Source organism: Tachypleus tridentatus, chromosome 1 (genome assembly GCF_004210375.1).
Source record: "Tachypleus tridentatus isolate NWPU-2018 chromosome 1, ASM421037v1, whole genome shotgun sequence".
Taxonomy (NCBI): Eukaryota; Metazoa; Arthropoda; class Merostomata; order Xiphosura; family Limulidae; genus Tachypleus; species Tachypleus tridentatus.
Window position 1 is genome coordinate 23,352,375 of NC_134825.1, and position 24,028 is coordinate 23,376,402.

The window sequence follows — 24,028 nt, forward strand, 5'->3', positions numbered from 1 at the left end:
AGAAGTTATAGCTAGTATAAAATAAATTTTCGCGTATATAGAAGAATTTCTTAAAACAGTAGCAAGCAAAACACACGAAAAAGATTATAATTTGTAACTAACGTTTAAAAATTATGGATTTATCATTGTAATAACTAAAATACATTTTTCCTTATTAATCAAGTACGTTATTGTTTACTACACTTATGGTTGGGTAATATTTTAATAAATACACTTTTAAAACACACAATGACCATTACCTTTTGCCACTAATATTTATTGACATTCATAATATATTTGTACAGCCAAAACACCACTTAATTGGTAGATAAGTCCAATTAGTTATTTTCTTTCTGAAATTCTAGAATAAGCCAATTATAGAAAAACAATTCTTGATTAGTGCGTAAAAGACACGACTTCTAGCCAATTGGAAAAAAACGAGTGACGTCACACGTCAAGTTTGTTTTTCCGATTTGATTACGTTAGCCGATTTCTACCTGTATAAAAAGAATAGCAGCGAGTATATACCCAGCTATTCTAGTTAGCAGAGTATTACTTGGGAAAACTAGGTTTGAACACTGAGCGAAATCACCTTGGAGTTTTTATTCTACGTTTGTCAATCGGTGAGTTTCATTCTTTTGTTTACAACGGTGAAAACTAAGGACTTATCATTAAAAAGTGCGAGAATGAATATTGTGCTAATAAATAAATTAATAAACCAAACTTACAGAAAGAACAAATTCAACTTATAATTAAATCACTTACTCATCTTTGTAAATATATGTATACATGTATGTGTGTGTATGTACAGACTTATATTTATGTTTAATACATATTTTACTCATTGTTGCGCTAGAAACTGTTCAATAAGTTACCATTATATACTATGTAGAATAGTTTAAGTACCCTCTTTAAGTTTTAATTTGAAGAGATATATTTATTAAAGAACTTTGAATTGCGTTTAGAACATGGAGTTGACAACGATAATTTGATTGTATTTACAAAAAGCATTTATCCACTGTTCTATAATAGATAACATTTTCAAAGCTGGAACTTATGGATATAATAAATGACGAATGAAAACAAATTAAAGAAAGGTGAACGAAACTTTAAGACAAAATATTCGAATATTATTACCCAAGCAAACACTTTTACTGGGTAAAGTTTAAAAAAATATATTTTCCAAACTTTTAAACATTTACCCGTTCAAGTGTGATGTGTTGAACGAGAAAAGTCGAGAGGTGTCCAGACAGAAAGTCGTGTCGTTAGCTTGAGTGGAGGATATGTGATGTTTACATGTGTTCACACGTGCAAAAAATAGTTAAAGGACAGGATTTTAATCTCGAAAAACAGCAACACTGATATAAGTTTCCACCTTGCCCAGACAGAAATTTATGTAATACACATTTATAACCATTACAATAAGTCGGTGTTGAACTTCTATCGTTGAGCAGTTCAACAATTATATAAACTTTGTTGAAAACGTGTATGTTGTACCAGGGAAAATCAACTTATGAAACGCTGAATATTTTTTACACGTACATTGTGAAATGGTATAAACATTATTGAAGCTTTTCTTACACGTAACTTGAATGTTTATATTTAACAACATTATTGAATATTATATTCCATTCTCTTTATTCCGTAGTATATAAGAAACACTGTATTTGACAGTGTCATTAATTTCATAATGGTTGAAAATATATGTTCATGCAACTTTTGTGTCGTGTATATATATATATATATATATATTTAATATTTCTTAACTTATTATTTCTATGCTAAAAATCTTTTTAAAGACATCATTTGTATTTTTAGGTGTTAAATAATTTGATTTGTCTCGTATTTTATTTTCATGGTGTGTTTTTCAATTAACAAATAAACCAAAAATTTTTATTTAGTTCTTTGGATAAGGGAAAACCTTTGCCGAAGTTAGAACTATCTGACTTTATTATGCTAATTGTTTAATATTGATATTAAAGTTGTATATCACATAATAGTTACATTAGTTTTAATTCAGATGCTGTTTTGGAAATGTACTCGTGTTAAGGCTGACATATCAGAATATGTTACATAATAGTTACTTATTATCTTATACACGTGTATAGTTTTTAAGTCTACACAAACCAGTTTGAATATAGTTATTATTACGAAACGTATTATAATTTCGAATGTCCCAAAACTGAGTTAAATTATGATTTAACTTTTGAATTTGAATAGGTGTCGATATGTATTTATTTCATGATACTTGTCAACATGATTGATCCGCACAGTTTTTTTGTTTTATAATACAAAAGTATTATAATATAGAACCAATAACACAACTTACGATAACGGTGGTTACATATACTGATATATGTACAAAAGTTTTACAAAGTTACTACAAACAATATGGAGTCTTCCATCTTGTTTGGAAGTTCCTTGATACTTTATCCAAGGTTCATGATGAAATAATTAATTTTGTATTGATGTAAATGAAATTTACTTAACAGGAAGCTAGCTAACCCTGTATTTTCATTCTTCACTGGCCACATGCCCAGTTTTTAATCACCGAAGTTGTATAATGCTTTCATAAAAATAATAATAATTGTTTTCAATGTTCTAAATCTATAAACGTTCCTGGTCAAAGTGTTATATCAGTCACGTAACAGATTCCGAGGTTTATAATACCCTAACTATAGCAAAACAGTAAGATATGCTGTATTTTGGTGCGTCGTGTTGGTTACATTTATGGATGTGCACAACAATACTGACGATACACTTGTGTTTACGCACAACACATATTTTTTATTATTACACTCGAGAATCTTCTACAAATTCAGCGAATAAGCGGAAAGTTCGTTAAATCTGGGTTGCATAGCTCATACGTTTATAAATATTAAAAACTCGATATTAAAATAGAAATATGATAGTAAATCCGTCAAATTATTCATAAACAATAGGACTAATTGTTTTCTGATACTTATTAATCAAAGTATATTATAATACTTGGGTATATGTAATTGTAATCAAATAACACTCATCAGTTAACAGATAACTAAAGATGTAAAAATAATTTCTATCTGCGTTTTTAACGCCACCTGTGTTATTTTATAGTAACCTGGTATATAAACATGAATAATTTATTTTTAGGAATCTGAAACTCACCGTTCACTGTCTCGTTACTGTATATCTCATATCAGTGTTTTAAGCATATCTTTAACATTCTAAGATGCATAATTCAACTGTTACATTACTTTATTGGTTATTATCTTGGTTTTTTAAACATTACAGTGGGATAAAGCAGTAAGTTTTTACCGAGGTTAAAATTTTCAATTACAAATATTTCATTATAAATATGTGTTTAGTGTATTCTATGGTATATGGTTTGTCTCAAAACTACATTATCCATTATCACATTCTAATGATACATTTGTATGTATTGGTACCTGTATAGCTTGGCTAAGTTTTAATGCCTTCAGTAGATCTCCTTCAATGCTTTGAACGTTTTCATTTGTAGAAGAATAACAGCTAACTCTCCAAACGCACGTGCTTCAAAACGACAATGAGAAGAGAAACCAAAACAGTAATTTTCCTGAGCGTTGGTTTATTTTTCCTTGTGGTAATATCAGCTGAAGAAGACATTAGAAAGTAAGAATTTAGAACATCTTACGAATTATTAATTATTAATATTGATTTACTATAATTCTTATTAACCACTACTCTTCATAAATTATAAACCTGTTTGTTGACGGTTAATGTTCGTTAATTAATGTTTCACTGTTACCATTTGTTCAGAACAATGTTTGTTAACTATTGTTAACCGTTTGTTGATCAAAATGTTTGCTTACTTTTACTGTTGGGGCCCGGCATGGCCAAGCGTGTTAAGGCGTGCGACTCTCAATCTAAGGGTCGCGGCTTTGCATCCCCGTCGCGCCAAACATGCTCGCCCTTTCAGCCGTGGGGGCGTTATAATGTGATGGTCAATCCCACTATTCGTTGGTAAAAGAGTAGCTAAAGAGTTGGCGGTGGGTGGTGATGACTACCTGCCTTCCCTCTAGTCTTACACTACTAAATTAGGGACGGCTAGCGCAGATAGCCCTCGAGTAGCTTTTGCGAAATTCAAAACAAACAAACAAACCTTTATTGTTTTTAGCAATAATAGTAAAATCTATTGCTGTTTCTTAGTTATAATGCTTGTAGATTATTGCTGTTTGTTAGCTCTAACGTTTGTTAAACATTACTGTTTTTAGCTATTATGTTGAAAAATGTTGTTGTATATTAACCATAATGTATATTAACTGTTATTGTTTTTAGTTATAATGGTTAAAACTATTACTCTTTGTTAACTATAATGCTTATTAACTATTGTTATTCGTTAATTGTAATGTTTGTGTATCATTGCTGTTTGTTAACTATAATGTTAAAAGCTATTGCTGTATGTTAAGAATAATATTTATCAGATCTGTTTATTAATATTTATTAAGTACTGTTTTTAGCTATAATGGTAAAATCTATAACCACTTGTTAACTATAATGTTTTTAACCATCACTGCTTGCTAATTACATTATTTGCTTACTTTTTATGTATTTACTAGCATAATCTTTACATTGTTAACACCCAGTTGGCGCTCCTTATAAGTTTAATAATTTTTCTCAGCACAACATTTCTAACATAACGTCATATAATACAGTCCTTAACGAAATCCACATCACACCAAACATGCTCGCCCTTTCAGACATGGGGGCGTTATAATGTTACAGTCAATCCCACTATTCGTTGATAAACAAGTGGCCCAAGAGTTGACGGTGGGTGGTGATGACTAGCTGCCTTCCCTCTAGACTTACGCTATTAAATTAGAGACGGCTAGCGCAGATAGCCTTCGAGTAGCTTTGCGCGAAATTCAAAACAAAGAAACAAACCTTAACGAAATACATCAAAGTGTGATTCAAAGTCAGTTGTAGTCGAAACTATCGTAAATGTTCTCTATTGTCCCTGCAATATTAAACTCAGTAACAGCTGCTCAGTCTTAATTGTGTATTATATGCTTAATTAAGATATAAATAAATATTTTATATTTTATTGGAATACGAATCATTATAAGATATGATGGAATTGTAGTATACAGATTGTATTATGCTATGTAACTTATTTACCATTCAAGAGCACACCAAACATTGTTAAGATATCTGGTAACACTCATAAGATTGTTTAAATTCCGCTTTTGGTCTCCTTTATTTTAATGAAATGCTATTATCGGAAAACCTTACGATTGTTGGACTTTTAAGAGGTACACTTAATGATGTAGACTTACTTATCTAATGAAGGTATTTAAATGTCTTGCCAGTGGATTGTATTAGATTGTTTTTTTTAAATTTCGCTCAAAGTTACTCAAGGGCTATCTGCGCTAGCCTAATTTAATAGCGTAAGTTTAGAAGGAAGGCAGTTAGTCATCACCACCCACCGTCAACTCTTGGGCCACTCTTTTATCAACGAATAGTGGGATTGGCTGTAACATTATAACGCCCCCACGTCTGAAAGCATGTTTGGTGTGAAGGGGATTCGAACCCGAGACCCTCGTATTACGAGTCGAGTACCTTAATCATCTGGCCATCCCGGGCCACAACAGAAGATAACAGATGAATATTGTAACTTAATTAGTCAGTGGGTTAAGTGTTTTTTTTGTTTTTTTAAGTGGTGTTCTTTTTTATACGCATCCCAGATAATAAAACCATTATAATAAATACTAAGTCTGGACCTGAGTAAAATGTCGGATCGGTGTCACGTGCTCAGGATCAATATATATCGGAACTGGATTTTGACAGTCTGTTTTCCCGCATGCCCTGACGTCCTTAATGTTTTGTCCCTAGTGTGCATTTATATTAGCGGAGTTTGTCGGGCTTCACACTTGTCTACAAATAAAACATGTACTTATCAAACCAGAAAAAAGACAAATATTTGAATTTTGACCCAAGGAACATTATTCGATTGCACAGAATTGTAAATCGTGTTCACTTATTATTTTTTCATCGATGTCAACCCTGTAGCAAATCTCTATGAAACAAAAACAGGAGAGGTTGAAATTAGTAATAGTTAGAATACCAGAAATAAAGGCACTTTTAGAATGATGTTAGTATATTTTACACAAAACTGTGTTAAAAGATATTTATCTTTGTAAAACAAATTAAGAATCAACATATATATCAGGACATGACCTGACCTGATGGACACAAGTATTTTCACACGTTTCTATGACTGACTTCGTATCTGGATACATTGTGCTTTCTCCATTGCGAAGGCGCCTGAACGTATTGCGTATTTTCATAGGTAAACAAACTTACCGATCAGTCTTCCAAGGTCCCGGCATGGCCAGGCGGTTAGGGAGCTCGACTCGTAATCTGAGGGTCGCGGGTTAGAATATCCGTCACACCAAATATTAGCAATCTTTCAGCCGTGAGGGCGTTATAAAGTTACGGTCAATCCCATTATTTGTTGGTAAAAGAATAGCCGTAGTTGTTGGCAGTGGGTGGTGATGACTAGCTGCCTTTCCTCTAGTCTTACACTGCTAAATTATGGACGGCTAGCGCAGGTAGCTTTCGTGTAGCTTTGAGCGAAATTCCAAAAACAAACCAATCTCCTGAAAACTCAGATCGGACTTCTTTAGATGGGATCCACAACAGCGGCCAGTACAGAGATCAATCTCACTCTTAGGCTTAATTTCTAATATTCACTGACAAATATCTTTGTTGGTTTAAATTTCACACAGTAGTTCGATGACGTAAGATACTTAAATTTACATTAGAATTAACCATATTATAAAGTATCTGGCACCAAGATGTGAGGTAATAATTGAGATTTAGGTTAAAAGACCATTTAAGATATTTTTAATGATGATAAAATATAATCACAACATGATTTTTAAAGAAAACTAACTACACAATTTAAATCTTATAGTGCGTATTACACATCAGTGTCTATTACATGTTCTTTTCAACCATAAATGACCCGGCATGGCCAGGTGGGTTAAGGCATTCGACTCGTAATCTTAGAGTCGCAAGTTCGAATCCCCGTCGCACCAAACATACACGCCCTTCCAGCCATGGAGGCGTTATAATATTACGATCAATCCCACTATTCGTTGGTAAAAGAATAGTTCAAGAGTTGGCGGTGGCCTTTCCTCTAGTCTTAAACTGCTAAATTGGGGACGACTAGCGCAGATAGCCCTTAAGTAGCTTTGCTCGAAATTCAAAACAAACCAAGCCAATTCAACCATAATCTAATTATGCTCCAAGATGTTCGGCAGTTCCAGGTAATTCGATAAACCAAAAACCAAGCAAATGTAATAATCCTGTAAGCTTCTATGTATGCCATGAAATTGTTCAGGAAATTCGAATGTTGGTTTGTTAACACCCGAATAATGGCATTTAACTACTTTAAATCAACTCAGATTAGTTATAAATACTGGAATAGATAGTTGTTCATTATTTTTAAAAACAATATTCTGTGAATACAACAAACATCTATTTTATTCTAATCTATTTGTTTTTGAATTTCGCGCAAAGCTACACAGGGCTATCAGCTAACTCTTGGGCTACTCTTTTACCGACGAATAGTGAGATTTACCATCACATTATAACGCCACCACAGCTGAAAGGGGTAGCACTTTTGGTGTGACAGGGATTCGAACTCGTTACCATTACGAGTCGAGTGCTTTAACCCCCTGGCCATGTCGAGCTTATTCTAGTGAGTCTGGTTCCATGTAATTATATAAAGCAAATCAGCCGATTCTCCAAGTTCCTGATAGTTCAGGACATCTTCAATGTCACAGTATTTTTTAAAGAAAGGGTTCGTCACATCAGCCTTGCTTTTATATGTATCTGCAAGCCTGATTAGCTCCCGAATAGCTTAGCGGCAGATCTGCAATCTTATAACACTAGAAAACGGATTTCAATACCCATGGTGGGCACAGCACAGATAGCTCAGTGTGTAACTTTGTGCCTTGCAACGAACAAACAAGCCAAGAAGTCAACATGAATAATCAAAGACTGTAGAATTTCACTAAATTTTAAAATAAAAATACACTTAGTTTTAGAAAAAGAGTTAAAATACGTAATTTCGTGATGTATGCTGATGTAAAGATATTAACAGAGCGAGCATGTTCGGTGTGACGATGATTCGAACCCGTGAATCTCAGATTAGGAGTCGACGGCCTTAACCACCTAGCCGTGCCAAGGACGTGGTCATTATTGGAAAGAGGAAGTTAATTAATTTTTGTGTCTCCATTAAAAGTAGCATCGCATTTTAAGTGCAATTATCTCTTTTGTGTCACTGCTTTTTGATGACGTAATTAAAAGAAACCACGATTTCTCCCTTTAGATTTTTAGAAGAAATATCTCAGAAGAGGAAAACATTCTCCTATATAAAAAGTTTGATTGATGAATTGGACAACAAAATCGTGATGCTTAAGTAAGTATGTCATTTAGAGTTACACTTTAAAAACAATCTAAACTGAAAATAGGCTTAATAGAAGATAAAATAGGCAAAGTATTATTGAAAGGTAGCTTTGGTTCAGGATTAACATTATGGTTATGTAAAAAAAAATATTATTACAAGTTTTCAGTGCCAACTACAATGTCATGTAGCACAATTGTATTTATTAAGCTATTCAAAATATTTGTACGAATATCAAGAAAGAGTTAAAATAGACACATGGCGTAGCCATGGTAATTAGAAGAATGGATCTTTTTTATATTTTTTTGGAGGGAGGGATAGCCTTTAGATTACTTATAATTTTTTGTACTTCGTTGTTACTATTAAATAATTCCATATTCCACAAACCACAGAAGAAGTTATGGTTCTAAAGTTTATGGCGTAGTATGTGTAAGAAACACAATGGCTCCAATGCGGATACATGTTTGAAGAATCTGAAATCATAACAATCGTGATGAATCAAGTTCCTTTCAAGTTTCCTGATGCAGCTTGGATACACTTTTATTTTTTGGTCTGTTGAAACGTGATGTTAGAAGCTGATGAAAAACTCATGCAAGGTGTGTCAAGATGTGTTAACATTCTTCTCGCTGTCTTTGGCAATGCTTTTTACAAGCTCAGGTAGCAAGCAATAGTGCATATTTTCACATGTAGAATAAACTAGTGATCTGGGACATTGTTTTTACGAGACTGAGCAAGGGATCTGAAACATAGTTTTCACGCATGATATTCATTTTCAAATGAGTGAAAATCGAATGGTTGCACTTGTTTCTCAGGCAACATTTGATTTTTTTATCACTTCGTTATTTACTGAGTGGATAAGATTGAATACTGACATAAACGTTATAATAAAAAATAATGTTTCTCAGTCTAACACATGGAATAAAAATGAAATTCTGTCATGTTTGGAAAATAATAAACAAAGTTGCATTTTTAATTTTTTTATACTTTTAAATTAAAGACGACCCCAGTGTTTGGCAGGAATTCAATATTTTAAATGCATACATATTAATTCGTTGTTTTTTTTTTGTTAAACACAAAGCTAAACAAAGGATTTTTTGACGTCTGTCTACTACAGGTATTGAAACCTGATTTTTGATGTTTATAAACCATCAGACTTTCACTGAGTTATCGAGAACCATACTTATTTGTATTTAAGGGTTACCACCTCACAGCCACCTAGTGGCATGTGGTACACGATAAAATTAGAACTATTTTGGGATTGAATAATCGGTTTGTTATTAAATAGCATTTTGATCCAACCAAGTGGTTTGTATTAGTACAGTTAGGATTGTGATCGTATTGAATAACGTGTGTTATTAAGTATAAATAAGAATTTGACCATTCAAAATATAAGGAGTGTTATTGGAGGAATTTTTAGGTTTTATAATTTTGCTTACATTTTTAGGATGTTTTTTTTTCTTACGATAATCATGTTATTACAGATAAATGTTTAAATTCATCTTATAAATTTATTATCTTATTTATTTCTTATAAAGAGGAAATAATAGATATGGCTGTTAATATAAACTATAAACTTTAACTGTTATCACTATGTGTTTACAGTAATATAACATGTATTTCCAAATACCACTCATAATGTTTGCTTGTATTAATGTGTTACAATCGACAAAGTGTTCTGTTGGACCTATTAATGTTTTGAAGTTTTTTCTTCAAATCTAAAGAAATAATGATATTTAATCTCACAAGTTTGTACTTTGCTCTATTTTGTTATGCTTCAAGTTTACCTAACTGTATAATGCCACTAACTGGATTCCAACTAGTATTACAGTTTTCGCTGTGTAGTTGTGGTCTGTAAGCTGACAAAATAGTTAAAAGTTTAAATAACTTTTTCGCTGTAAGAAAACGACGATTTTAGGAAAATCTGTCTTATCCGACAGAAAACGAACTTGTAAAATGAATGCAGGAATGACCCATGGTTGTGACTACACTGAATTTCTTAAGGCCCAGCAGGACCATGAATTTTGGGCCAACAGGTTCTCACCTGGTAGACGTCGAAGATCTATGTAAGATTAATTAACACTCGAGGTTAGTAAGACTGTTGTATTAGAAGGAAAATAAATTAGATGTTCCAGGCAGACACAAAAAGTACTCTAGTTTTACTTAACTTTTTCTTCTTTACTGTAATCTCATTTAACGATCAAAATAGTACAAAAGTGGCAATAGTAAAAGGGTTAGATATATCAATCCGAGTTAGCTAAACAGTTGCCAGCCTCTAATTCTCTGGATTCCTAGTGTAGTAACTGTGGATAGAAAAAAATTGGACACTTTAAGCTAGGGAAAACTTAAGTGTGTGATTATTTTTCTACTCAAATCTCGAAGTTACAGATTATTTGGCAAATCAATAACTTTGGAAATTGACCTACATAGAACACTTCAAAAAATATATTGGTGGAATTGAAAGAAACGAATTTGGAGTCGGGTAGAAAAATAAAAAACAATGATAAAGATGGTCTCCAAAATAAGTTCGTTATATAGCAAAATTCTCTTCCTTAATAGTAGTTCTGATGTTACACTGTCCTCCTAATCTTATACTAGTGGCTAAGTGTCTTACTTATTCTTGGATTTGAACAGACCAGTTTTTAAAAAGGTTGGAAAAAGACTTATATTCAATCAGGCTTTCTTCATAATTATCATGTTTTTATTTTTATATACATTTCAAAATTTATGAAAATCTAAAATATTTAATGTTTTATAATTGTTTTCTGCGTTACATATTACTAGAACGAGAAATTACTTTCATTTTTCAAGTTGTTTGAATTTTAATCATAACTCAATGATGTCTGAAGATTGAACAGTTAGGCTAACTGATTAAATTGATTTTCGGTTTACAAAGAAAATGATGTTTATTTTGTTTTATCTTTTCGTTTTACAGCTCCCTAAATAAAATATGTGATTTAATATTCTTCTATTTAAGAAAATTATGAGGCTTTGACTTACATAGAATATATTTCAGTTCTGAGATTCTAATTTACTTGTAATTTTATGTTCTCTTACGTTAAACATTTTTTAATTATTCAGATTAGTGTTATACATTAACTATCTATCCTAGGAATGTATTATCTGCTGGTGTTATTCATGTGTACGTTAATCACTTATTATTGATAAGTCTGGAAAAAATTGCTTTACTTTCTTTTTTCAGAGAGTTTTCTTTCCTTTTGAAGAAGAAGAGGATGTGATTTATATACATTAAAAGCACCTAATTCAGTTATATATTTATATACATTAAAAGCACCTAATTCAGTTATATATTTATATACATTAAAAGCACCTAATTCAGTTATATATTTATATACATTAAGTGCACGTAATTCAATTATATATTTATATACATTAAGAGCACATAATTCAGTTATATATTTAAATACATTAAGAGCACATAATTCAGTTATATATTTATATACATTAAGAGCACATAATTCTGTTATATATTTATATACATTTCGTTTCCTTTTTAGGTTTCTCACTCAAATTTAACTTATCAAAAATTAAATAAAAATTCCTAAATTTAGAAAAAACAATAGTTTATTGATTCATACATTTTCAACGAACTTGAAATATATTATCATGAAATACTTACGTTTTCATAGGTACAAAAGCACTTCAGTAAAATAATATAATTTCTTCAGCCTCACCCAAAAAGTCCAATTTTAGTTCCAGTAACCAAACCTGCACGATTTATGATAATATATACTTTGTAGATACGAGCAAGAATTAGTATTTGATACGTTGGAATGAGTTAAAGTTGTAAAATTCAGAAAGAAGAAACAAATTTACTGAATTATCAAAAGTTGAAAACACTGACAATAGATTATTTGGAATTGAAATAAAAAAATGTATTATCATTTTTAGAAGAGACTGATTTATCTTATTAATTGCTAAGTTAAGGACTTGTTGCACAATGTTTTCTAGTTCAAAACTTAAATATTTGCTGAAGTCGATACTTGAGTCAATTAAATTGTTTTATCTATTTCAGCGTAATTTTAACTAATTATTAATTTTATGCTTATTATGCTTGTTCCTCTGACAACAAATTGGATTTTGTCCTTTACCGTCACTCCCCTGAACCGGAATTCTATTTCAGAAATTCACTTAGTCATGAGTATTGGTCGAAGAGCACCTGTGTATGGATCCAAAGTTCAGTAATTTGTGACCCATTATCATCAAAACAAAATCCCACTTCGTACTTTGGGGCCGTGGTTGTGTTTTAAAAGTGATGGTACAATCCACTCTTCAATAAGAACAACTCACGATATCGAGTTAAGTAGAGACCTTCGTTCTAGCCCGTCACCACAAAATTAGGAACGGTTAGTGTAAATAGCACTCGGGTGGTTTTGCACAAAAAAAAACAACAACACAACTTAATTGGATATTTTCAGATAAACCTTTAATTAATACAATATTTAAATTCATCCGATGAGAGTATTTTGGTTAATATATATAATTTTATAACATATGATCTCGATGTGTTATCATTTATTTTCTTATTTCTTTACTTTCCCGCTAGTACAGTGGTATGTCTACGGATTTACAGCGCTAAAATCAGGGATTCGATTCCCCGCGGTGGGCTTAGCAGATAGCCCAATGTGGCTTTGCTAAAAGAAAAACACACATTTCTTCACTTTAATGTCACAATTAGAAGACTGAATTTTACAACTATATCGTATTTATGTAACAAGTTAAGTCTTTTTTTTTTCTGGAATATGTGGTATAACGAATTAAAAAAATATTTATTGATTAATTAATTACAGTTATGTAACTCCAGATTGTTTGAGTAATATTGTTAGATTTAGAGAGATTATGTTAGGCTGGTCATGTAATAAAATGTTTTGTGGTACTACAAATTCTCGCACGTTTATTTCCTTTTGCTGTATTTTTGATAAATGCAACTAATTATTTCAAAACAGAATATTTACTGCTCAGAAGCTAAAGAACAGATTAATATATATTTAACTCTTAAAATGCTCTTTTAATGGGCCTGGCATGGCCTAGCGCGTAAGGCGTGCGACTCGTAATCCGCGAGTTCGCGCCCGCGTCGCGCCAAACATGCTCGCCCTCCCATTCGTGGAGACGTTATAATGTGACGGTCAATCCCACTATTCGTTTGTAAAAGAGTAGCCCAAGAGTTGGCGGTGGGTGGTGATGACTAGCTGCCTTCCCTCTAGTCTTACACTGCTAAATTAGGGACGGCTAGCACAGATAGCCCTCGAGTAGCTTTGTGCGAAATTCAAAAACAAACAAACAAGCTCTTTTAATTCATTGTTGTTGATTATTTATAATAGTATTAAACTCATGAAATATACAACAGTTTATTCGCTTCAGCTAGCTAGTTCGGTTGGCCTGAAAGTGGCTAAAAGTTCACTTTTTACCGAGGGAAATATTAATGTCCTCGTAGAAACACTAATGAAATAATTTGCTGAAGTTGAACATTTCGTAATGTTCGAAATCTATCAATGTTCCTGGTCAAATTCTGTAGTTTTCTGATTAATAGGCGTTAATTACAGTTATAACTTCCTAGGCCTATAGCACACTGACTGTAGCTCTCCAACAATAATAATATCTTACCTCTCAGCACGTCAGTTTTTATATATCAATAACATGAGGCTGATGAACGTTCACCCAAATTCGCTTTCAACAATACTGTCAATCATTACGTTCTACAATAAACAGTTAAGAATATACGTGAATGCAAAAAGAAAGCTACACAGAAACAAGCGTGGGCACCGAGACAAATGTACAACAGTAAATCTGTTACAATTTGCGCTTAGAATTATTTAACAGTGCGGTAAGTTACCTACGTGGAATCCATGATTGTATTTTAATATTTAATGGGGGTACTATTGTAAATATTTGAATACAGTCATCTGAAAAATGAATCAAAAATAAAGAACTATCGTTTCGATTGCTGCTAAAGTGTGACCATTTCGAATCACGCCGCTTTTGTCACTGGTGTGGAAAATATATATACACAATACAAAACATTAAATATTGTTATGTTTAGTTAAAATACGGTGTACTGCATCAAGTTCGAGATAATCTACGTTCTTTGTCTTTTGCAAGATTAATAACGAATTATTAGAAGTTAAAATCGAGTACAATATATAATATCTTCATATTTCGGTTTTAATTCCACATTCAGCTTTATGATCTTTTTCGTAGATTTCCACAGTAACTCTACATCAAAGATAATAGAGGACTTTATTTTGTTTAACATGCGACACAGGTTTTTGTAGACACCAAATATCTTCTTATGTAAATAATATTCACTAAGTGTGTCAATCACATAATTTCTGAGAGGGGAAGAAAATCTTTATGTTGAAGCTGATGTTCCCTGGTCCACAACAAAATTAGGGATGGCTCAGGTTTCTTCTCCTGGTTGGGGGTTGTGCAGTAGGCTAACAATCTGCTTACTTAAAAAACCAGCCTGTTAATGAATCCGCAAGTGATTGCGGCCCTATGCTCCTTCTTGGAATCGAGTGGAATAATAATAATAATAACAGCATTATGATTAAAGTTTGTTACGAAACAAAGTACACTAAATTTTGATTCGCTAGACTAAAGGAATTTGATCGTATTTTTTTAATTCAATCAATGAGACGCAAATCTCTGATATAAGTTTGACAAGCTAGTCAACAGGCCACGCCAGACTCTTAAAACCAAACACCAGCAGACAGAACTGTCGTGGCTTCTAAACATGTAAGTTAACTTGTCAATTTATAGTTCAAAACGAAGCACATTGTTTTCAGATTCATTTATTATTGTCATTGAATATTTGAGTTACTGCCTGGCTTTAAATTCAATATTTTTTATTATGGTTCTTTTTCAAGTTGTTTGTTCCAACGCTGCGTCACAGAGTGGGTTGTAAGAAAATAACAGTTGGTAAGATAAAACCAAAATATACAAGACTCAAAATAATTAAATAACTATTTGTATTTGTAACACAAAATAATATATCAATTGTATGAAATATTTTTAAACGAAAAAAAAAATCCTGATACTTTATTTGTAGGCAATGATATTAAAATATGATATTACTTGTATTATATAGACGATATAGAAATATCGTCTATATAATAACAATATTCTTAAAATCGTTTGGCAAAGAAATATATATTTAAAAAATGAAACATAATGTCATAAAAATAAGAATACTTCTATGATGCAAGTGTGAATCAACATTAAGCATAACTTGCACTGTAATCTAACAAAAACAGCCCGAGTATCTTACCATATTAGTTTGTTTGTTTTTTGAATTTCGCACAAAGCTACTCGAGGGCTATCTGTGCTAGCCGTCCCTAATTTAGCAGTGTAAGATTAGAGAGAAGGCAGCTAGTCATCACCACCCACCGCCAACTCTTGGACTACTCTTTTACCAACGAATAGTGGGATTGACATTAAAACGCCCCAACGACTGGGAGGGCGAGCATGTTTGGTGCGACAACAGGTATTTGAACCCGCGCCCCTCGGATTACGAGTCGAAGGCCTTAACACGCTTGGCCATGCCGGACCCGTATTAGTTGGTAATTATAATGCTCACTATATAATTATTCAAACTCTAGAATATTTTCATTCAAGAATTACCCAAAAAGCTAACTAATATACAATATTTAAACATGATTAATTTGATTGGAACAACAGTGTAAACTGAGCTCGCAAAGCTTATATTTTAACTTGTTGAATTAAACTAAAAAAAATAATTTTATTTTCAGTAAATTAAAAAATCCGATGCAAAATATGTAGGCCGAAAATATTTATCAACTTTGTGTGTTTGTGTCTAAATGTGTCTATCACCTCAAAATATATTTGTCGTGATTTTTGTAATACGTCTTCTGACCGCTAGATGCCAAGCGTAGCACTTGATAGCTTACCTGGGTTAATTTCAATTGCGATATAAACGTTTTTGTTGAATTAACTAAAGCAGGCTGAGTTCAACACTTTATATAATTCTTTCGCGTCAACATCAGATTTAGAGGACAAACATCGTGTATTACGTGATCGAAATTTACGAAGAAAAAAGCATTATTCCCAAAGTCATTGAATCACACGAATATCTACAAATTCTGACTATTTCAAACCCTAAAAATTCTATGTGCTAAGCTTTCTACCATACCAAATATTTTCCTCTTACTTTGCAAACAAAATATTTTTCTCAATCATTGTGGCCAATACATATTGCAAAACTATATGTTAATGCCGAAGTATCAAAAGTAAAATGACAGTCACCTATATATTTAGGCCCGGCATGGCCAGGTGGTTAAGGCACTGTACTTGTAATCTGAGGGTCGCGGGTTGGAATCCCCGTCACAATACACCTGCTAGCCCTTTTAGCCGTGAGAGCGTTATAAAGTAAGGGTCAATCCCACTATTCATTGGTAAAAAAGTAGGCCAAGAGTTGGCGGTGAGGGGTGATGATAGCTACCTTACCTCTAGTCTTATACTGCTAAATTAAGGACGGCGAGCAGAGATAGCTTTCGTGTAGCTTTGCGCGAACTTAAAAAAAAACACAAACAAACCTGTGTATATATATATATATATATATATATATATATGCAGTAAAACCTGCAAAGGGCGGAAATCTGTACATGCCGGAAACATCAAAATTTTGCAACATAATCTTAAAATTTCTCTTTTAAAAGGCCTTCAATACGGCGGAACCTGCGGAACGCGGACGGAAAACTATCTCTCACCAACCTTATCTATCAACAAGTAGGATTTGTTTGTTTTTTTTTGGAATTTCGCGCAAAGCTACTCGAGGGCTATCTGCGCTAGCCGTCTCTAATTTTGCAGGTAAGACTAGAGGGAAGGCAGCTAGTCATCACCACCCACCGCCAACTCTTGGGCTACTCTTTCACCAACGAATAGTGGGATTGACCGTCACGTTATAACGCCCTCACGGCTGAAAGGGCAAGCATCTTTGGTACGACCGGGATTCGAACCCGCGACCTTCAGGTTACGAGTCGAACGCCTTAACCCACTTAACCCAGCAAGTAGGATTACAACATGAGTAAGGCGAAAAATTGATTTTGATTAAATATTAATTTCTTAATTAATTAATAATTTCTTTAAATATTAATAAATTCTTGTTTAATTAAAAATTTGTTTAAATATTAATAAATTCTCGGACATTTTGTTACAGTAAGTATTGGTTAAATATATTCTGTTCTTTTTTCTGTCGTCATTATTTCCGAGGTGGCTATTCGAAAGAACGATTGACTGTACTTTTAGTCACATTTGCTGGTAGAAAACTGGAGAAACCATGAGTAATAGGTAAAGGTGAAAATCTGCGCTGTTTCAAAAATTTAAGGAAGAATCAACTTCCTGTGGAATGGAAAGCAAATAACAAAGTGTGGATGACAAGTGCTATTATATTCAAGGAAATTTTGAATAAATTAAACAAAAGAATGGGACAAGAAAATAGGAATATTCTACTTTTCTTAGATAATTCAACTTGTCACCCAAAGTTCAACTTTCAAATGTTGGTTTAATCTTTCTACCTCCATGTACAACATCAGTTCTACAGCCACTAGATAATGGAATTATACAGTGTATACAATTGAAATACAGAAAACTGATGTTTCAGTATATTATTGAAAACATGGACAACTGTAAGAGAGCATCTGAAATGACCATGAAAATTGACGTATTAGATGCAATTGCATTTGTAAGTAATTCAAATGCGTTAAAGACGAATGCGAAATAAAGTGCTTTCGAAACTGTGGATTTATTCTTGATAATGGCAGAGATTGTGGAGAATTTGTTTGTTATGATGATTCTAGTGAAATCCAAAATCTGATTGAGAAGGTTGATGCAGGTGATTCTGTGAACACAGAAAGTTTTGTGAACGTTGACAAGAATGTTTTAACAGAAACTGATGAAATTGATTTAAAATCTATAATAGAATCTCAAGATGGTGACAGTGTGAGAGATTCAGAATATGAACAAAATGGGAAATACAGTGAGGAAATAGAAATTCCTACTTCATCCCAAGTGTTAAGTTATATTAACGCTATCAAACTGTATGCAAAAAATGAAGGGGGAAAATGAACTTCATGAAAAGGCCGTAGAATTAACGTTGTCTTTTAACCGCATGTGAAAGCCCGTTAAAAAAAGAAATAGTTGAAATTGGACACATTCTTCAAATAAATTTAAGATTTTTTGTGCTTATGTATGTTTTCAAAGTCTATTTTTGTACTTATTCTGATAAATATACCATAGATATTGCTTAAGCCGGAAATCTCACTTGGTCTCCGTCCCGTGCGATTCCGCCTTAAACAGGAAGAGCCAGTAAACATTTAACGATTATGAGACATAAAGAAAATATACATTTATATAAACAGGTTTTCATTGAAACTGCTTCACCTTTCTGGTTAGGTTCTAAAGCAGCCTTAGCGTTATACACAACATGCTTTCGTTATCCACAATGAAGGTAATGAAGTTCTTTTATCTGTAAACAAGCAGAAGGGAAATAATGACTATTTTTTCTTCTTAAAGTCATGTTTAAATAAATGTATTATAAACATGCTGTATAAAAATTAATTATAATTTCATAATATAGTAATAATATAATTATATTATAATATTTTACATTATAATTAGTAATAATCCAGTACTAATGTATGAGCTGAAGAAGTGCGTTTTAATTTTGGTATTTACAAAATTGAAATGTGCTGCGGGTAAAACATAATGGTTATTATAGAGTTATAGTTAAGGGATTTGACTGGACAATTTTTGTTCATGTTGTTTGAATGTATCTTCATAGAGGGAAGGTTGGCTAATTATTATGGTTTTTGTGCACCAGGTATATGAAGCATATGGCGCGCGTATACCCTATTCAATTTTATTACGCATCACATTTTATACCAACCTACCCTCAAATTCAATTATATGTTCAAAGTAGCGTATCATCCGTTTCATATATATTAATATATAAGGCAGGAAGAATTTTAAATGGATAAACTTTCTTATCGCAGCACAAAGTACCAACATATCATATAAATTGCCTGTTAGTCGCTATGGTAACGTTCAGGATGTCGGCGTGACACACGGTAAGACGGACGGTTTTCGTATTTATTCAATATATAAAGTGGGCTTTCGCCTTAGCTACAGTGCCGTTCTGTGTGGGTTATAAAACAGCTTTATCGTTACATCAGGTAGGTCAATCCCTCTGTACCATTTTGTTTGTTTCAATTTTGCGCAAAGCTACACGAGGGCTATCTGCGCTAAGCGTCTATAATTTTGCAGTGTAAGACTAGAGAGAAGAAAGTTAGTCATCACCATACAACGGCAACTCTTGGGCTATTGTTTTACCAATGAATAGTGAAATTGACTGTCACATTATAATGCTTCCACTATTGTAAGAACGAACATGTTTGGTGTGATGAGGATTCTAACCTGCGACCCTAATATTGCGAGTCCAGCACCTTAAACACCTGGCCATGTCGGGCTGTATATTTCTGTGAATGTTGTTTTTAAATAGATCATTACACATGTTAGGCTACAGTAATAGAGCGAAATGTCACAAAATAATTAGTTTATTTGAAAAATGTTTTTATAATATAGAATACATATCTGTAGAGTGTTCTAGTATTTTTTGTTATAACAATTTATATACATATAAAGTTGATCTCATTGCTTAATATAATTTCCTCCGAAGTGCCAATTTCAGTGCTTCATTTGGGAAACAATTCTCCGTATTTTTCTTTAACAACAGCTGCATGTTAAAACGTTACATTCAGCCAAAGATTCACCCTTCTAAAATATTAATTTTTTTATTAATATTTTAATTATGTCTTTGTATGTATTGAAAGTTTTAATTCACTTTACTTTCATAAATCTTTTTAAAGACCTTTAAAGAATTTATCTTATGTGTAATGAGTAATTATAACACTTGTGTAAGCGAACAAACATATTTGTTACTCTCTCTCAGGTCCGGCATGGCCACGTAGCTTAAGGCGTTCGACTCGTATTCCGAGGGTCGCGGGTTCGAATCCCAGTCGCACCATACACGGCTAGCGCAGATAGTCTTCGAGTCGCTTTCAGCGAAAACAAAAAACGTAAAGAACAAAATTTTCTTAAATAATCAATCTGAGGGCTATCTGTGCTAGCTTGTCCCTAATATTTGCAGTCAAAACTAGATGTAAGGCAGCTAGTCATCACCTCTCACCGTCAACTCTTGGGCTACTCTTTTACCAATGAATAGTGGGATTGACCGTCAAATTATAACGCCCTCACGGCTGAAAGTGCAAGCATGTTTGGCGAGATGGGGATTCCAACCCGCGTCTCTCAGATTACTAGTCGCAGGCCTTAACACGCTTGGCAATGCCGGGCCTTATATTAGTCTAAAATAGATTGAAACAAAAAACCGATTAAAATAATGTTTAGGAAGCTCCTACGTTGTGGGCTGCTCTCTATATCAAAGTCTTGTTTTAGTTGATGACTTGTCAAAAACTACTTCGCGATAATTTTGTCTGTTATTACCCCTTATTAGCTGTTTTTGCTCACATTGATTAAAATGTTTGAAAATATCTGTTTTATTTTATATTGTTTATACCCACATTGGTCACAGTGTTACTGGTTCAGTGAAATGCGAAGTTATTTTTCGATGAAATAAAACCCTCGTCTGAAGTAAAAAGTAACAAAGTAAAAGTGGACTAAGTTTGTTTGTTCGAATTTCATGAAAAAGCTACACAATGGGCTACCTGTTCTCTGCCCACCATGGGTATCGAAATCCGGTTTCTAGCGTTGTAAGTTCGCAGCCATACTGCTGTACCTCTAGGGACGAACAAGGTTGACCTGGTGGTTAGCATGCCCTAACTATGAATCGGGCACTTTACCGTTCGTTTATTCTTTTAGCGAAAAAACGAGCTTTGGCCTTTAAGCCTGAAGGTGTGCTCTAAGAAAAACCCAATGGGCTCGACATGACCAGGTGATTAGGGGGCTCGACTCTCATTCTGTGAGTCGAGGGTTCGAATCCTTGTCACACAAAACATGCTCGCCCTTTCAACCGTAGGGGCGTTATAAAGTCACAGTCAATCCCACTATTCGTTGGTAAAAGAGTAGCCCAAGAGTTGGCGGTGGATAGTGGTGACTAGCAGCCTTACCTCTTGTCTTATACTGTTAAACTAGGGATGGCTAGCTCATATAGCCTTCGTTTAGCTTTGAGCGAAATTGAAAACACGCAAAGAAACGAATTTCACTGTTAGGTAACCCAAGAGTTTGCAGTCAGTGCTGTTGAAAAAATTCCTTCATTTCAGTTTATCATTTGAAACTTGGGATGATTAGGTGCAGGTAAGCCTTATGTAACGTGTATGTCTCCATTTACGTTTTAAAATATTAATGATTCCTCGTATTCTGAACACGTACACTGAGAAGAAACGATTCGATGGCTATCAGGACAACTCGTTTCTCACTAAGTTTCAAACAGTAAAATTATTTCGTTCTTTATGTCGAACAGTTATAAAGCTCACATAAGAAGTTAAGAAACCGCTTTGACGCAACTCTACAACTTTGTTTTGCAGCTGTTCAATATTCTAATTGCACACTATTTGTGTTATTTTTTATTATTCTAGGTATAAGTTATTGACTAAAAACAAAAGTAAAAATACGTTTTAACTCTTACGGGTTTTTTCTTTCGAGAAATCTACGGCTAAGTATTTGCATCTTCGAATTGAATACATTTCAAATATTTGTTTGAACAATAAATTTGGCATCTGTAAAATCCAATAAGAAGAGTTTGAAGCAGATCGAGAAAGCAGAAAATAAAAAGGAATACTTTTCTCCTATCTGTTACTTTGATTGCTCAAAACATTCCACCAATGTGGTACTGACATATAAAAAATGGACAAGAAATATTACCTCTGTGGGAATCGTGTAACAAAGTACGATGAATGTAGCTACACAACTATTATTTCATATTTCTGTTACATATATGAAAGCTTAAAATAGGACAGAGTGAAATGTGTTGACTTAATGGAGCAGAGTTTCACACTTTCACATTTAAGAAGCTGTTAGGTACTAAAGTATTGATTAAGTTATTGCGCCCGCTTCTCTCAAATCTCTTGCCCCCCGCTAGTACAGCGGTATGTCTCCGGATTTACAACACTAAAATCAGGGGTTCGATTCCCCTCGGTGGGCTGAGCAGATAGCTCGATGTGGCTTTGCTATAAGAAACACGCAAAGACATTCAAATCTCTTTGTTTTGTCTACACACTTCGTTGGTAAAAGTGTAGCCCAAAAGTTGGGGGTGGGTGGTAGTCACGAGCTGCCTTTCATCTTGCTTTTTACTGCTATATTAGGGACGGCGAGCACACATAGTTCTCGTGCAGTTTTGCGCGAAAATCAAAGTAATCAAATGCACTGCGAAATATGGTGTCTGTTAACGCAGGGTGTCTTTGTGTAGCTTTACGCGATATTCAAAGTAAACAAACACTGAGAAATATAGTGTCGGAAAGCGCAGAGAGCCCTCGTGTAGGTTTTGGCACGAAATTCGAAATAAACAAAAATATACAAAGTTAATAAACTGCGAAATACAGTATTTCAATACTTGTATATTAGAAATGAAAAATTGTGTACATTAGTGACTTTTCTTTAGCCTATATTGAGTATAGACTTTGGTTCTATTTATATTTTATGAATTCTCATTTTTTGCGACAAGTAATTCAAGATGAGAAAACGTTGCCACATGTTTCGCTTTTGCAACCTATTATTTGGTAAAGTACTGTTAAACTAAATTTTAACATTTGGTTAAAATTAACATTTTCATATCTTACTGGAAGATTTATTGTAATTATAACTGAGAAAATAAAAGAAAAAATGTAATTACTTAAAACTGTACCATAGCATTTTTGAAAGACATATTTTAGTAAAAAGTACTTTCGATGGGGGATCTTGTTTAAAATAAAACGTTTTTATTAGTCGACGTAAAAATCAAAACTACATAAACGACTTATTTTTATAAAACTTTTTAGTGTTTTAAAATAGATTGAACTTTTATTTAAAAAATACAAAGTTATTTTGATATAAATGTTATATCTTGTTTCAAATGGTGACATAAATATTATTCATTTAGTACTATTATTTTATACACAATTGTTTGATCAGTGTGGTTTGTTTTGAATTTCGCGTAAAATTACTCGAGGGCTATCTGCGCTAGCCGCCCCTAATTTTGCAGGGTAAGACTACAGAGAAGGCAGCTAGTCATCACCACCCACCGCCAACTCTTGGGCTACTCTTTTACCAACGAATAGTGGGATTGACTATCATATTATAACGCCCCCATGACTGAAAGGGCGAGAATGGTTGGTTGGTGCACCCCTCACATTACGAGTCGAACGCTTTAATTCACCTGGTCTGATCAGTGTGGTATTGTTACTAACGTTTTACTATTAATACTATTAATTTTAATATCACTGTGTTATACATAGTTTTCGTGTTTGAACAGTGTGGTATTGTTGCTAACTTTTAACAATAATAAATGTTAACGAAAACAGATCAAAGTCTACCATGCGTGTTTAAGCCTTACAATTTGTAATGAATTTTCAAAAAGAATTTTTTAAAATGTTT

General features: G+C 33.2%; 1 protein-coding gene across 1 annotated transcript; it reads left to right on the top strand.

Annotated features, from left to right (window-relative positions):
• Positions 1–498: 498 nt before the first annotated feature.
• Positions 499–13,329, top strand: LOC143244517 (uncharacterized). The gene is made up of 5 exons (XM_076489349.1): positions 499–602; positions 3,479–3,609; positions 8,336–8,425; positions 10,348–10,495; positions 11,610–13,329. The coding sequence occupies exons 2-4, from the start codon at positions 3,524–3,526 to the stop codon at positions 10,475–10,477; spliced, it is 306 nt and encodes a 101-aa protein (XP_076345464.1). The 5' UTR covers positions 499–602; positions 3,479–3,523; the 3' UTR covers positions 10,478–10,495; positions 11,610–13,329.
• Positions 13,330–24,028: the final 10,699 nt, after the last annotated feature.

Excerpts from the sequence above, each read along its gene's own strand:
- LOC143244517 (XM_076489349.1), top strand. The coding sequence starts at position 3,524 with ATGAGAAGAGAAACCAAAACAGTAATTTTCCTGAGCGTTGGTTTATTT. Across the intron at positions 3,610-8,335 it reads GCTGAAGAAGACATTAGAAA|ATTTTTAGAAGAAATATCTC; the intron begins GTAAGAATTTAG and ends TTCTCCCTTTAG. Across the intron at positions 8,426-10,347 it reads AACAAAATCGTGATGCTTAA|AAAACGAACTTGTAAAATGA; the intron begins GTAAGTATGTCA and ends CTTATCCGACAG.